The sequence below is a fragment of the Monodelphis domestica genome, chromosome 1, assembly GCF_027887165.1.
Source record: "Monodelphis domestica isolate mMonDom1 chromosome 1, mMonDom1.pri, whole genome shotgun sequence".
NCBI classification, from domain to species: domain Eukaryota; kingdom Metazoa; phylum Chordata; class Mammalia; order Didelphimorphia; family Didelphidae; genus Monodelphis; species Monodelphis domestica.
The window spans coordinates 502,962,109-502,977,534 of NC_077227.1; the positions used below are offsets into that span (position 1 = coordinate 502,962,109).

Sequence of the window (15,426 nt, forward strand, 5' to 3'; positions counted from 1 at the left end):
CTAGAATACAAAGCAGAACAGGGAAGTGGAGGAATAGTGAAAAAAATAACCAGTTTCTTTCTCACATCCAATTCAGTAATGATGGGACTTCTCAGTGTCTTAAAGCACCAACCAAAGAACTCACAGGAGGAATTCATGAGCTCGATGTGCTCTTGGTGGTTCATCTCCATGTCTGCAAAGCTCTTTTACAGGTAAAGCATGGGGCTCAGGCAAGTGACCATGAGTGCTAAGTGAGGAGGATGGGGGGAATTTCCAGCCGTGAGCATTTATTAAGCATGTAGGATGGGTTAGGAGATGGAGATACCGCTACAGTGAATGACACGGTCTCGTTTTATAATACAAAGGGGAAAAGGGAAGGTGTGGTTTGGTACTGAGGAAGTGAGAGGAAATGCAGGATTTGGGCAGGTCTTTATTACCCATTGTGGTACTACTTGTTCCACTTAACTGTCTATGTCTTGGGCCAGGTCACCTGTGTTTCCTCATCTGCACAACACTAAGGGTGTGTCAGATGACATTTAAGGTCATGGGGCCAGATTCCTTTGAGGATAATGTCAATTATGCTCTTTACATTTATACTGAACATTTCATCTCCACAATGGCAGCTGGGTTGCCTGGTGGCTAGAGCACTGGACCTGGAGTGAGGAACACAAGATTTCAAATGCTTAACATCTGGGGAAATCACTTAGCCTTTGTCTGCTTCTGTTTGCTTATCTGTAAAATGGGGATAATAGCACCTATCTTTTACGGTTGATGTGAGAATACAATGAGATAATATTTGTAAAATACCTTATAAAGCTTAAAGTACTATATACATTCTAGATATTTATTATTCTTTTGTTTTTAAACCCTTACCTTCCGTCTGTGTATTGGTTCCAAGGCAGAAGAGTGGTAAGGGCTAGGCAATGGGGGTTAAGTGACTTGCCCAGGGTCACACAGCTGGGAAGTGTCTGAGGCCAGATTTGAACCTGGGACCTTCTGTCTCTAGGCCTGGCTCTCCATCCACTGAGCCACCCAGCTGCCCCCTATTACTATTATCAGTGATATAAAAGTCAAGCCACCTCTAACCCTGAGGAACAAAATAATTTTGGAGGCTTTTCCAGGGTAAGTCCAGGTCTCTCAAAGAATGGCTATGAATGATTTCTTTCTTTCTTTTTTTTTTAAACCCTCACCTTCTGTCTTGGAGTCAATACTGTGTATTGGCTCCAAGTCAGAAGAGAGGTAAGGGCTAGGCAATGGGGGTCAAGTGACTTGCCCAGGGTCACACGGCTGGGAAGTGTCTGAGGCCAAATTTGAACCTAGGACCTCCCAGCTCTAGGCCTGACTCTCAATCCACTGAGCCACCCAGCTGCCCCCTGGCTATGAATGATTTCATATCGGTTTTTACTAGCTCTGTCCCTGAGGGAACATGGACTGTTTTCTAGAAACTGATGTGCCCCAACCTGTCAAGACTGGTCCAGGAGACCCTTCTGAACGAAGTATCGCAGCAAAAAGAGATTCTGGAGAAGCTTTCTGTTCTCGATGTGGAGAAGGTCAGGAACGCTACGTCTGCTGATGAGCGTATGTAGCCTCGTGGAATCTACACCTGCTCATTAACCTTGGGAATTCCCAGATGACATGTAAAGGCAGCCTTTTAGTTTAGTAGGATAGCAGTAAAAGCCCTGGCCCAGTGATCTACACAGGAATCACTAGTTCAGCTACTTATTATCTGGGTGGCGTTAGGAGCCAGGCCACTTGTGAACATACTTGGTAAGCTATAAAGTGCTGCGTAATTGTGAGCTGGCATTATTGTGTAACTTGCAGGAGGTCTCAGAGTAAACAGAGGGCATGGAGACTTGAACCCAATTGGGTGTTCTGACCCTGAAGCTACTGTTTGTTTTTTTCAATAGCTTATACTTGGGGGTGATGTTGGGCCTAAGGTATAAGAAGAAAACCTTCTTTAATCCCATCACCAGGGTATGATAGGGACCAGTGGTGTCAAAGTCAAAAAGAAACAGGACCAGTAAAATGTGCATTCAAATTTCCACATATTGACTTGGAAAATCACACTTTATCTATGTTCTATTGTATTTTTATTTGTTTTGTTAAATATTTCCGAATTACATTTTTATCTGGTTCAGGCAGCCCTTGGGAGTGTTGCAGGTAGCTGGCCCTCTTTGTTCTACACCCCCAATGTGTCCATTTCTATAGTAGAAATAAGGCACTTAAAACTGTTATCTATAGAATTCCCTTTTTATTTGATCTTTAAAAAGTTAAATTTGTATTTCTTTCATTCAGTGGAAACTTGCGTTTTCCCACTCCCTGTTTCCCTTCTTGAGAAAGAAAAACAAATCTCTGCTAGAAATATGTATAATTTAGCCAAGCCAAACAGATTCCAGCATTGGCCATGGCCAAAGAAAATATGTCTTCATCTGCCCTCTGCGGCTATCGCCTCTCTATGTGGAGAACCAATAGAATTTCAGAGCCCAAAGAAATCACCTGCATGAATGCCCACTTTGAGTAGCAAAACTGTAGCCCAAAGGAGAAAGTATGCAAGAAGTCTGAAGTCTCCAGTCAAGTTTGCCCTTCTAAAGTGCTTTTAGATTTCCCAATCACTTTCCTCACCCCTTGAGGTGTACCTAGCCAGGTTTGCCCAAGGTCATTCAGACCATTAAGGTAGAGAAAGGCCTGAAGCCCAAGGCTTTTGACAATCTAGGGTCGTTTTCACTGCACCATGACACTGCCTCCAGCAGGGAAGAAAATGGTGTTAGAAACCCTATCTTTGAGAATTGTTAGTTATTGCTCCCCAGACTTTAAAAACCTGGAAGGCTATTGTTGACAGGAAGGAGGTCAGAGGCTGCCTTCTGGGAGGATGCCCTTGGGAAGGAGCTCTCCAGGAGGGATCAATAAAGCTCACCAGTCACTCATGTGGAATAGAGGGGGTTAGTCCCAGGGAGATTTGGTGTCAGGGGTCTTTTCCTGAACACCTGTTTTCAGGTAATGCCAGAGTTCTGGGCAATTAATGATTCCAAATCTGGTTTTTCAGTTATTCCCCAAGCCAAGAAGAAGAAGCAGCATCTGAAGATGTGGAGTGACTGTACTGAGCCAGGAGGGATCCTAGTCTGCTCAGCAAAAGCATTCCGAAATCAACTAAAAAAAATGTTTCTGCACAAAATTAAAGGGAAATACCCTGGACAACTTGAGATAGGTGGATTAATTAATAATTCTTTGCATGTTCAGTCAACCAGTCAGTATGTATCAGGCACTATGTGCTATGCATTGTGTTAAACACTAGGGATAAAAAGAAAAAAGCAAAACTAGTCCCTACCCTCAAGGAGCTTGCATTCCCCCCCTCTCCTTCTTTTCTTTCATCTTTTTTCCTTTCCTTTCCTTTCCTTTCCTTTCCTTTCCTTTCCTTTCCTTTCCTTTCCTTTCCTTTCCTTTCCTTTCCTTTCCTTTCCTTTCCTTTCCTTTCCTTTCCTTTTTTTCCTTCCTTCTTCCCTTCCTTCTTCCCTTCCTCTCTCAATCTCTTTTTTCTTTCCCCATACATTCTGTTTTAGAATTGATACCAAGTATCAGTTCCAATGCAGAAGAGTGTAAAGGGCTAGGAAACTGGGTGTAAGTGACTTGCCTAGGGTCACACAACTAGGAAGGATCTGAGGCTACATTTGAACCCAGGACCTCCTATCTCCAGGCTTGGCATTCCATTTACTGAATATCCCAGGAGCTTACATTCTAATGAGGAGATAACATATATTAATGAAAACACACAAGTTAAATACAGAAGAGCTGGAAAGAAAGCTTAAAAGAGAATACAGCTGAGAGGATCAGGAAAGGCTTTCTCAAGGAGATAATGTTTAAGCGGAATCTTAAAGGGGGCAAAAAGAAACTCTTCCAGGCTTGGGGTACAGTCAGTGAGTACACAAAGGTGAGAGACAGAGGGCCATATGTGAGGAATGGCAAAAAGATCAGAATGGCTGGATTGCAGAGTGTAAAATTCAAGAATAGTAAGATAGGAAAGGATCAGGTTGTGAGCTTGAAGTGCCGACAGAAGACTTCTTGGTTGATCCTGGTGGCAGTAGGGAATCATCAGAACCTACTGAGCTGAGCGATAGTAAAGGGCATTGGTCAGATGGTACTGCAGGAACATCACTCTGGCAGCCGAGCAGAGACCAAAAAAGAGACTATTGTAATAATCCAGCCAAAGGAGATACAAGGCTGAACTAGGGTTGTGGTCTTTTTAGTGGAGAGAAGGGGCCATGTTTGAGAGCTGTTAAAGAGAAAGAAATGTTAAGATTTGACAACAGAGTAAGTATATGGAGTGAGGGAGGAGTCAAAGATGCTGGGGGCCTGAGCCCAGATGCCCGAGAGGATAATAGTGCCTTTACTAGAATTAGGAAATGAGCAAGAAGGAAGTTTTGGGTGAAGGAAAGATAATGAGCTCTTTTTTTAACCCCTTAACTTCCATCTTAGAATCAATACTGTGTATTGATTCCAAGGCTGATAAGGTCACCAAATGAGAAAGCATAGAGAGGAGGCTCAAGACAAAGCCCTGGAGACCCCCCTTCCCCCTTTAGCTGGCATGACGTGAAGAGTGGGCAGAGAAGAAAGGGGGTATTCAGACAAGTTGGGAGAGAATCACAAGAGGACAGCCACAAACACAGACTATCCAAAGGGAGAAGATAGTGTCAAATGGCAATTAGGAGACCATAGGCAGGAGCACCTAGGTGGCTCAGTATGAGAATGGATTTGAACTCATGAAGACGAGGGGGGCAGCTGGGTACTTCAGTGGATGGAGAGTCAGGCTGGGTTCAAATCTGGCCTCAGACACTTCCCAGCTGTGTGACCCTGGGTAAGTCACTTAACCTTCATTGCCTAGCCCTTGCCACTCTTTTGTCTTAAAATTGATTCTAAGGCAGAAAGGTTAAAAAAAATGCTGAAAAGACTTTCAAAGGATGAGATGAAAGCAAGTTTGTCAATACTGTACCTGGCATTCTAGAGGGCATAGGGGAAGGGGCAGGAGATCTGGAGTGGGACATTAGCAATGCGAGGTTGAGAGGTGGAGGTTTTGTTCTTTAGTAGTTGGGATTTTTACAAAGAAAGGGAGAGTAGAGATGAGGTACTGAAGCAATCTAGGCACAGTAACAGTGAGGTCCCCGGAGGAAGGCAGGTAAACTAGCCAGAAGGATTGTTGAGGATCCGAATTGCACTTTTCAAAGTGTTTTCCCCCATTCCAAACCTGTGGGGTGGATTCCCAACTCTTGAGACCCGAGCAGAGCCAGCCATTTGCTTCATTCCCATAGCTGGTAAATGGCAGAATCTGAGGAGCTCGCCCAAGTGCTGCTGTTTCTCAGGACTGAATTAGTTTCCTGATTTCCAGAGTGCAGAATTTAACTAAACACTATCACTTCTGAAAAACTCATTGTATTTATGAGCAAGGCCACTCCAAGGAACAGAATTTGTGGTCATGCAACGTCCAGACCAAAGAGTATCTTTTCTTTTCTTCCTTTTTCTTCTATGTTTGAAATGTTTTTGGGGAGGGGATGAATAGATCTTTCTGTGCTTAGCTAGAAAAGTCACTTTAAAGGCATTTAGAAGTAGGAGAAAGAAAAGAGGAGCAATTCTTTTCTAATTTGATTTTTCAGTCTATCAATAAACATTAAGCACCTATTGGAGATACAAAAACACTCTCTGCCCTCAAGGAGCACACAATCTAATGGGGAGACAAGCTATATACAGGATAAAGAGAAATAAATATGAGAAGGAAGGCACTAGAATGAAGAGGGATTGGGAGAGGGCAGCCAGGTGGCTCAGTGGGTAGTGCCTGGCCTGGAGTTGGGAGGACCTGGTTCAAGTCTGGCCTCAGATACTGCCTACCTATGTGACCTTGGGCAAGTCACTTAACCCTTTTTACCTAGCCTTTGCCCTTCTTAAGAGTTGTTACTAGGAAAATAAGGGTTTAAAAAAGGGGGGGGGGATTGGGAAGGGTTTCCTGTAGAAGATGGGATTTTTAAGGAAAGCCAAGGGAACCAGTAGGCAGAGATGGAAGAGAGTATTCCTGGCATAGGGAACAGCCAGAGGAAATACCCAGAACCCTCTCAGAGGGAGGAGTGTTTTGTTCATGCAACAGTAAGGAGGCCAATGTCATTGGATCTGAAGACTATATGGTAGGAAGGAAGGCATCAGAAGAGTAAGGCACAAGATGTATATGTGTGTGTGTGTGTGTATCTTTATTCCCTTCGGTATGCCTTCCTCCTTATTGTTCTATATAAGAGGGCATGACTCTGGTGTTCAAATATTTGAAGTGCTATCGGGTAACAGAGGACTCAGGTTTATTCTCCACAAGGTTTTAAAGAGGCGGGTTTTTGGCATGATCTAAGGAAAGCCTTTCCTCCAAATAGAGCATCTGGGACTGGAATTGGGCTTCCTTGTCAGGTAGAACGTACGATGTCACAGAAAGTTCAGATTGAGGCAGGATGACTTTTTTGCCAGGGTGGATAAAGGATTCCCAACTGGGAAGGAGTGGTTGGATTATATGATTATATTCCAGTTCTGGAATTCTGCCGTTCCATATTCTTTTTCCCGGGGTTGGCAAACCAAGGAGTTGTAACAAGTTCAAGGGGGCAAACACAGGCTCGTAGGAATTGAGCTGATATGCATAACATTAACAGCTTCTGGGTATCCCATTTTTCTCTTTATTGCCACCTACATTTATAGGTTTGGGAGAAAAAGACTGGAGTTAAGTTGTTCCAGGGAGAACCTTTTGTGCTGCAATAGTTGTTTCCTTAGATTTCCATTTTCAAGTGTTGTGTGAACCTAAATTTATTTGGTGTTTTTCTGCTGTTCTGGGGCCAGTGTGTCACAGGTTGCTGGAGCAGGTGGTCACCTGCAGTGGGCTGCTCTCCTCTGAGGGCCTCTTGGAAGAACTCATCACTTGGTTCCAGTTTCAGAGATACTTAGAAAAGCAGAATGTTATGGATCTGGAGAAACACTTTGCCCAACTCACCAAAGAAGGTACAAGGGAGTGACAAGTGATTAACATCTAGCTCATTATTAAGGAAACACATGGACAACAGAGAAGCTTCCCTGGAGAGTCATGTTTCCTCAGCTCCAGGGTTTGAACACATTTCTTAATAATTGGAATAGAAAGAATATTTCACTAAATCCCAGAACCTCCGTTTCTTTCCTCTCTGGCATCACCTCTAATTAGGTCCCAAACCCAGTTCAAAGACCATAGAAGAACTTCAAATTTATAGTTAGGTTTTTTCCTTACACCCTATCCACGTTAAGGGGCCGCGTCCCCCTTTTACAGATAGAGGTAAGTTTGGAGTAATGAAGCGACTCATCCAGGGCTTGAACCTATGTTTCCTGACTCTTTCCATCACCCCACATTGCCACATATTGTGATTAACCTCTGGAGAACAGAGAGGAGGAATTCAGATGCAACGGTACATCTTTAGCTCCAACCCTTCTTTAAAGACTAAAAACCCACTGCTGGGGTGGAGTGGAGGTCAGGGTCATCATCCTTGCAGTTAAGAGCCATCCCCGTTCATCTGACTTAGAGTTTTATGTATCTTCATTTTGAAATAATCGCTGAACAAACATTGTTACTTTTCAGAATAAATCACTTATGGAAACAGTTCCTAATTCTTAGCAGACAAAACAACAGAGCACCGTCCCCTCCCCAATAAAATGTATACAAGTGCCTGTTGTCTTGTCTTCGTGGAATCATGGACACGCATTTACTTCTCCACTCCTTGGCCCTTCCTCAGTGACCCTCCTTGAAGACCTACAGTGTGCAGGACGCCTGAAGAAGATAAAAAAGCTGAAGGGAAAGAGACTGAGAGAGCTCCAGCCGCTACCCCAGACCTTAAAGACCTGGGCCCTGATGCAGCTAGACGACAACTACCGGGTACGCAAAGTGGCCATCGCTCGGCTTTCTGGTGCAGCTGGAAACAGGAGTTTTCGGGAAAAGGTACTTTATGATGAAGATAATTGAGTTTGTGGCCATACACTGTCACGGCAGATGGGATTGTAGAGTTGCCGCCATGTACTTTAGAGGGAGGTAGATGGGACCAGAGAATCAAATACATACTCTAGAAGTAGACTGGACGTTTAGGCCAATTCCCACATTTCATAGGAAGTTAAATGGCTTGTCCCATGGCTTGTGTGGGAATTCGTTTTGCTTCTGTATGCATATTTGTTACAAAAGTTTTGCATTTTCTTTTACCTTGGGGGTGGATGGAGAAAGCAAACGCTTGCTAATGAAAAAAAAAAGTTTAGAAGTGACTTGTTCCAAGTTTATGGTGTGGACTTGAATTACAGCTCTGTTGTTATGAAAAAACTGATGTCTTCCTGTAGGTGCTGCTGCCTTACTTTTGATGGAAGTAGGAAGAAGTGGGCTGTTTGGGTAGAGAATGGGATAAAGCAATGACTTTTTATTGTTATCCCAAATCTCCATGAATCAGAATGGCAAGTCCTGGCTCCAAGGAAATCCTCCCGCACTTACTTAGGCTATGTTCAGGGTTCAACCTTAATTGCTGCCTCTCTGGCCAGGACTAGAATCCTAGGCATAGAAACAAGAATGCTATTCCTTGGCATTCTTGTCTTTCCTGTAAACTATATTTACTTCTATTTTTATTTCTGTAACATCTTTTAAGTGGAAGGCATGATGCTAGGTAGCTAGAGATGAAAAGATGAAAAATCACAGAGCCTTCTTACTGTCCAACGGGGCAGGAGATACAAGCAGTAGGAGGCAAGGTGTAGATTTTGATGGGGGCAAGAGATCTCACCAGGCAAAATGCTAGGAGAAATTAGATGAAAGGAGACCCTATGTTCAGCCAAGGACAGACAGGAAAGACTTCTGAGTTAGGCCCTGAAGGGAGGTTTTATTGGGGAGAGGAAGGGAAGGTGAGTTGATTTTGAGCATGAGTAACAGTGGAGTCTGAATTAGTCATTTTGTGGAGGGTCTTGAATGTGAGTCAGCAAATTAAATTTCTTTAGTGGGCCATGGGAAGCTACAGAAAGTTTTATGTTTCTAAACATGCATTGAGCTTCCTGATCCTTCCACTATTAAGGGGAGTGTAGTGATTGCTGCAAAGGTAACTATGGATCCAGGCCTATTTTTTTCTGTAGTGAGCAGTTTGTTCCCACTGGGCTAATTCCCTGTGTTAGATTTAAAATAGTTTTGAGCATTAAATAGTTGTAAATAAGAGAGTGGGAGCCATAAACTGTGATAATTAAAATGTTTGGGAGCAAGGGAAATATATAACAATTATGACCGCTGAAATATGTTTTCTACTGTGTCTTGGTTTTATATAAATATAAGATGGTCACCAGGGAATATATTCCCAATTTATGAATATGCCCAAACCAACTGGGTTTTATAGAGAAATTTAATTTATAATACACTGATTAATCAATAGAAAAAGAGAGAAAGTAAGAAAGGAATAAGAATGAAGGGCCCCAAGCCAATAAGGCCTAGACCTCAGTCCTAAGAGATAAATCAGGAAATTTTAAGGTTTACACCCATCTCTGACCCTTCTCCTGAAGCAAGAATTAGCCCAGGAAAGCAGGAATTGGGGGTGGGGATGATGAGAAGCAGCTAGACTATTTTCTGTTGAAAAAATTTCCAATGGAAGAGAACCACCGTCAACTCTCAGAAAAAGTCTTGCCTTTGCATCCTAATCAGTAGCCCTGTCAGCTCCTAGGGATGGCCTCTGTCAAGGACGTTTGCCGATAGAGAACATTATTGAGAGGATGACTTTTACAGTCTGTACTTATCGTACCCGGGAGCCTGAGTCCTGGCTTCTCTGGTCTCCATTTACCATAACATGTGCTATTTAGAAATACATCCTGATGTTCTCATTGAGTGGGCGAAAGGACTGTTAACAGAATTTCCCCATCACAGAAATGAAATTGAACTCTTCTAGCCACTCTATCCGACTCAGCACTGTAAGACATCCCAGGGGCAAGAATTTCTAGGAAACCTTGAATCTATTAATGAACAACACACGCCGTATGTCCTTGCCTGGGATGGGGATGGGGGTGGGGAGAGAAAGTCAGATTGATTTAGCATAAACAGCTGGATAAATTATTTGCTTATCTACCCCACTCAACAGGTAAAGCTCCAGGTCAGGTATTTGACAATGAAATAGCAGGTTTTCTTTTGGTAGTCCAACAGCAATCCCACTTTTCTTAGGCCCTCCTTTTCCTCCTTTTTAGGCTCTCCTTTTCTACACTAGTGCTCTCTCAGATAGTGATGCAAAACTTCAGCAAGCATCATGTTTGGCTCTCAAATATCTCAAAGTAAGTAAACCTAATTTCTTTACTGATTAGGGGTTGATGGGAGTGGGGGGGGGGCTCCATTTTGGGGAATATCCTGTGGTTACTTTATTGAGGATTTAAAATGCAACATTATTCACTTATATTTTTTAAACCTTCCTTCCACCCTAGAATCAATACTGTGTGTTGGTTCTAAGGCAGAAGAGCTGTAAAGGCTGGGCAGCAGGAGTTAAGTGACTTGCCCAGGGTCACACAGCTAGGAAGTGTCTGGCATCAGAGTTGAATCCAGGACCTCTTGTCTCTAGGCCTGGCTCTCAATCCACTGAGCCATCTAGCTGTCCTCAATGTAACATTATTTCATTAGAACTGAGCTTCTTACTGTTCCCGCATGGCTCTCTACCTCTCATCTTCTGACCTTTGCTTGTCAGAATCCTTACACTCCTCCTTCACAGTTTAGCCCAAACTCCACTTTCCAACTTGGCCCTTCTCAGCTGCTACTCCTTTCCTCCACACATTCTTCTGCCTATTTTATATCTACCCATTTATGTGTAGCCTTCCCTAACTAAAGGCAGCCAGGTGGCACCAGACCTGGAGAAAGGAAGATGAGTTCAAGTCCAACTTTGGACATTAGCCATGGAACCTAGATCAAGTCACTTAACTAATACCTGCCTCCCAGGGTTACTGTGAGGACAAATGGGGATTTTTAAAGCACTGAGCAACACTTTAAAGAGTCCTATAAACCTCAGCTAAACTAATTATTCATAAACCAGTAATAATACTGATTTTTATGGTTATCCTTTAAGCTTCTCAAGGGCAAGGACTTACACTTTTATTTTGAATCTCTGATGCCTAGCACAGTGCCTGGCACCCAGCAGATGTTTAACAAATACTTGATTGAACAAAGAATCCCAAAGATTAATTTAAGGTGGGGTGGAAGAATTGGCCAAGGTCAGTTCAAACCTTGGAGGCATAATGTCCTGCCACGGTTCACCTCAAGCTCCTGTCTTATCTGTTTTGAAACTTCACTAAGAACTTAGCCTGCTGAATTTGGCTGGGAACCCTGAACAGGTTACGAAATTCTGAGATGTCAGATACTGAAGAAGTCAAAAGATGGACGATTCCTGGGCACTGCACATGGCATTAGTATAATTAACCAGTAGAGGGAGCAAACACTACACAAGTTTTTGGCACTGGGATGGCAAGAATCCCACAGAGCTGACAGAGAACGCTGAAGAGATGGTGTCAAAGTAATTAAATACTAACTGGAAAAAGTTTTCCTGTAATGATCTTGGTTCCTTGCTTCCCTGACCCTGCTGTAATAGCTGGAGAGAGAGGATGAGACAGCTGATGTTTATGTAATATTTTACACAGAACAGAACGCTTTCAGATCTGCCCTCTCCTTTGATCCTCCTAGGCCTGGGAGGAAAGTGAAGCCAGTATTATTACTCTCCTTTTAGAGATGCAAAATAATGGCTTTCCCTTCCCTGGTCTTTAGATGCCACTATTCTCTGGGGTGCAGAACGAATAATATTAGTTAACATTTGTATAGCTTCTACTATGTGCCAGGCTCTTAGTAAGTATTATTCATATTTTTGCTAAGGGAACTTACTAGGAAAATAACATTTCTACTGTTTTGAAGAACAGCTAGGAGGGTTAGGAATCAGTTTTATTAGTTTTAAATGGAGAATCATTTAAACATGAGTTTATTACCCTTCACCACTATTTTACACTGATCTTGTTTGATTTTTTCAACAACCCCGTAGAGACTATTATTATCTAAGAAAGGTCAACAAGACAACAGACGACAAAGCTGAAGAGTCCTGTAACTTGAAGTAGACAAAGTGAAGCAGGCAGCAGGGAACTTAGGAGATGTGTAGATAAGATTTATCTGCCTCATGGTAGTTTTCATCCTGTATTCAGAAACTAATACAGCCAAGGGCACATGGGGAAAGTTTCAACTGACTTGAGATAAGTCTTTGAAAGGCTGTGATGAAGAATAAAGACTGTGAGCTTTTGTCCAACATAACAACCTCTGAGGCTCACAAAAAACAAAACAATAAAACTCTTCTTTCCACCCTAGAATCAATACTATGTATTGGTTTCAAGGCAGAAGAGTGGTAAGGATTAGACAATGGGGATTAAGTGACTTGCCCAGGGTCACACAGCTATGAAGTGTCTGAGGTCACACTTGAACCCAGGACATCTTTGGACCTAGCTCTCAATCCACTGGATCACCTAGCTAGCTGCCTCTTGGCTCGAAATTCTTTATTTATTTAATTTATTTATTTAAAGTTTATTTATTTAATTTAGAGTATTTTTTCATGGTTACATGATTCATGTTCTTTCCTTCCCCTCTTCCCCCATCCTATAGCCGACACAGTTTCACTGGGTTTTACACATGTCATTGATCCAGACCTATTTCCCTATTATTGATAATTGCACCAGGGTGATCGTTTAGAGTCTACATCCCTAATCATATCCCTGTCAACCATGTGATCAGGAAGTTGTTTTTCTTCAGTGTTTCCCCACAGTTTTTCCTCTGGATGTGGATAGTGTTCTTTCTCATAACAGTACCTTGGGATTGTCCTGGGTCATTGCTTTGCAATGTAGAGAAGTCCATTACGTTCAATTGTGGCTCACAATTCTTAAAGGACAGTGTTATAGAAATTTTTAATGAGCAGTAATTGGCCTCAAAAACCCACATTGAGAAGTTTTCTTGGACTGACCTGAACTTATACCCCAGGTTACAGATACCTGTCTATTAAAAAAATTTTTTTTTTTAAATTTTACAAAGTTTCTTTTGTTTACTTAGGGAATGGAAAGTATCGATCAGATTGCAAGTTTATGTCAGTCTGACTTGGAAGATGTGAGGACAGCAGCCCGGGAGACAACACTATCATTTGGTAAAACTAAACTACTAAGCAGATGTTTGTGGGGGCTTAAAGCTTTTTCTTCCTGGTTAAGAGTTATTGAGAGCTCTTGGGAAAAAGCAGGAAGCCACAAACAGGTGTAACCAACACCTATTTGCCTGTCTCAACTGCTGAATCTCACCCACAAGTTTCTTATAATTTGATTCCTTAACAGTATCAATTAGGTAATGGGAGTAATTGTGGTACCTTTAATGATGACTTATTAAGTATTATTCATATTTTTACTAAAGGAACTTACTTAGGAAATAACATTTTTACTGTTTTGAAGAACAGCTAGGAGGTTAAGGAATCAGTTTTATTAGTTTTAAATGGAGAATCATTTAAACATGAGTTTATTACCTTTCACCACCATTTTATGAGAATAAGGATTAAGACTTAAAGCTTCTTAATCCCAGTCCTGTCTGTGTGGTGCTGAGACTCTAACTTGTTTGAAAATGTCAGACAAGGGCTATAGCACATTTCTTCTTCAAACCCTAACCTGTGCTGTTTTTACAAATGAATCCAGAGTCTTGGCCTCACTACGAACGTGTTTGGGGGTGGGGTGAAACAAGATTGGGGATGGGAGTATTGATGTTTTTATCAGTGACATGTCATCTTATACATGCAGGTGAAAAAGGACGATTGGCTTTTGAGAAGATGGACAGAATTTGCTCCGAAGTCAGAGAAACTTTATGCCAGGAGGCAGATGTTGAAATTACAATATTTTAAACAGCCCTGTAGGCCAAGCTCAGATTCTGAATCTGTTCTTCCACTGCCTTGGCACATGATGGTTGTTGCAGTATAAACTCATTTAGAGGAAGGGTCTAGGAATAGACAGAACTCCTGCTTCTTGGAGGAACATGGCTAGTGAAAAACAAAAACCGAAGCCCAAGAAATTATATTTTGACCAGGAACAAAGAAAAATTAGTGGACAGATGTGGTCTGCACCCTTTGGTCAAGATCCTGAATGACCTTTCCCAGAATCTCTCTTGGCATGTGATTAGAAAGGGTGCCTCTGACCCAGCTACAACAAAGCCAGAGCCCCAAATTCCAAGACCAGAAGGGCAGTACTGTGAAAAGCAGAAAAAATGGTAGTAAATCATTAGGTGCTGAGCTTAAGTCTTTCAAGTCTGATTTACTAACAAAGGAGGAAGAATGTAGTCTAGAGAGGAAGGTAGTCAACATGACTTTGACAAACAAAGAGATGTGGAAGATAGGGTGTATGTATGAGTACAATTCGGGGCAGTAGAAACATCTGTCTTGACAGAGCAATCTAATCTAACACAAAATTCATTCCCAAAGATGTTTGACTGCTTTCTTTTCTGCAGTGGAATCTTGATTGAGTTAGATTATTTATAAAGCATATTTTTTGCCATATTCAGTTATACCATTAAGGATACCAGGCTGAGAGGAGAAAAAAACAACAACCGAGAGAAAGCCTCAAGCATAACTTCCATAAAATAATTCTGGCAGGAGTCAATGAAGCCATTAATTGAATTGGTTTTAGGTTGGTTGGTTGCCTTTATAGAGGTAGCATAGGTTTCTTGAAGAAAGTCAAAGATAAAAAACTTTTCCTACTGAAACCACTCACCCCAACCCAAACACAGATATAATGATCCCGATATGATGCCTATGAATAATGTTTATTGATAAAAGTCTCTGAGGAACAGAGACCCTTGAATAGGTCCATAAGAGAAGTGTTAAATAACCTCAGTTAATCTCACTGTATATACTTTGTGATGTTAGTTTCATTGGATATTTATTTTTGTGACTTTACATATTCAAATTCTGTAAAGTTTTAATAAAAAAAGAAAAAGCCCTAAAGTGACTATTCAGTTAACTTTTTCCTAGAAATTAAAGCAGAGAAACATTAACTATTTATCTTGATGGGGAAGGAAAATCTTACTGGCTCAGCAAGGCCTTTGTTCCATCAACTTAACATACATTTACTAGAATTTAAAAATAACCAAGCTGTAAAAGGATGTTAAAATTGTTTGGTGTATCCATTTTCATATTACGCAGGGCCAAATGTCAGAGCTACAAGGAAGCTACAGATAGGGAAACTGATGCCCAGGAGAGCAGATCTGCTCCCTTTTAAGGCAGTTAACAGAACTTCCAGCTAGACCTTTAGCACAGTTTTACAAGACATACACCGAGGAGAAATGGTGCACATGCATTATTGTTTATTGCTATAGTGTTTGATCAGTGTTTGAATCAGGCGTGGGTACTACTTGCTTTTGAAACTCAGAGCAAGCCA

At 41.8% G+C, this 15,426-nt stretch overlaps 1 protein-coding gene across 9 annotated transcripts in view; it reads left to right on the top strand.

Annotated features, from left to right (window-relative positions):
• Window positions 1–14,993, top strand: part of RIPOR3 (RIPOR family member 3) — a 124,523-nt gene extending 109,530 nt beyond the window's left edge. For all 9 annotated transcript variants that reach the window (XM_056812946.1, XM_056812949.1, XM_056812947.1 and 6 more), the window contains 8 exons: window positions 77–191; window positions 1,422–1,557; window positions 3,023–3,184; window positions 6,832–6,990; window positions 7,749–7,951; window positions 10,201–10,284; window positions 13,073–13,163; window positions 13,798–14,993. In XM_056812946.1, coding sequence (XP_056668924.1) covers window positions 77–191; window positions 1,422–1,557; window positions 3,023–3,184; window positions 6,832–6,990; window positions 7,749–7,951; window positions 10,201–10,284; window positions 13,073–13,163; window positions 13,798–13,898 — 1,051 coding nt within the window. In that variant the 3' untranslated portion in view covers window positions 13,899–14,993. The remainder of the gene's footprint in view (window positions 1–76; window positions 192–1,421; window positions 1,558–3,022; window positions 3,185–6,831; window positions 6,991–7,748; window positions 7,952–10,200; window positions 10,285–13,072; window positions 13,164–13,797) is intronic.
• Window positions 14,994–15,426: the final 433 nt, after the last annotated feature.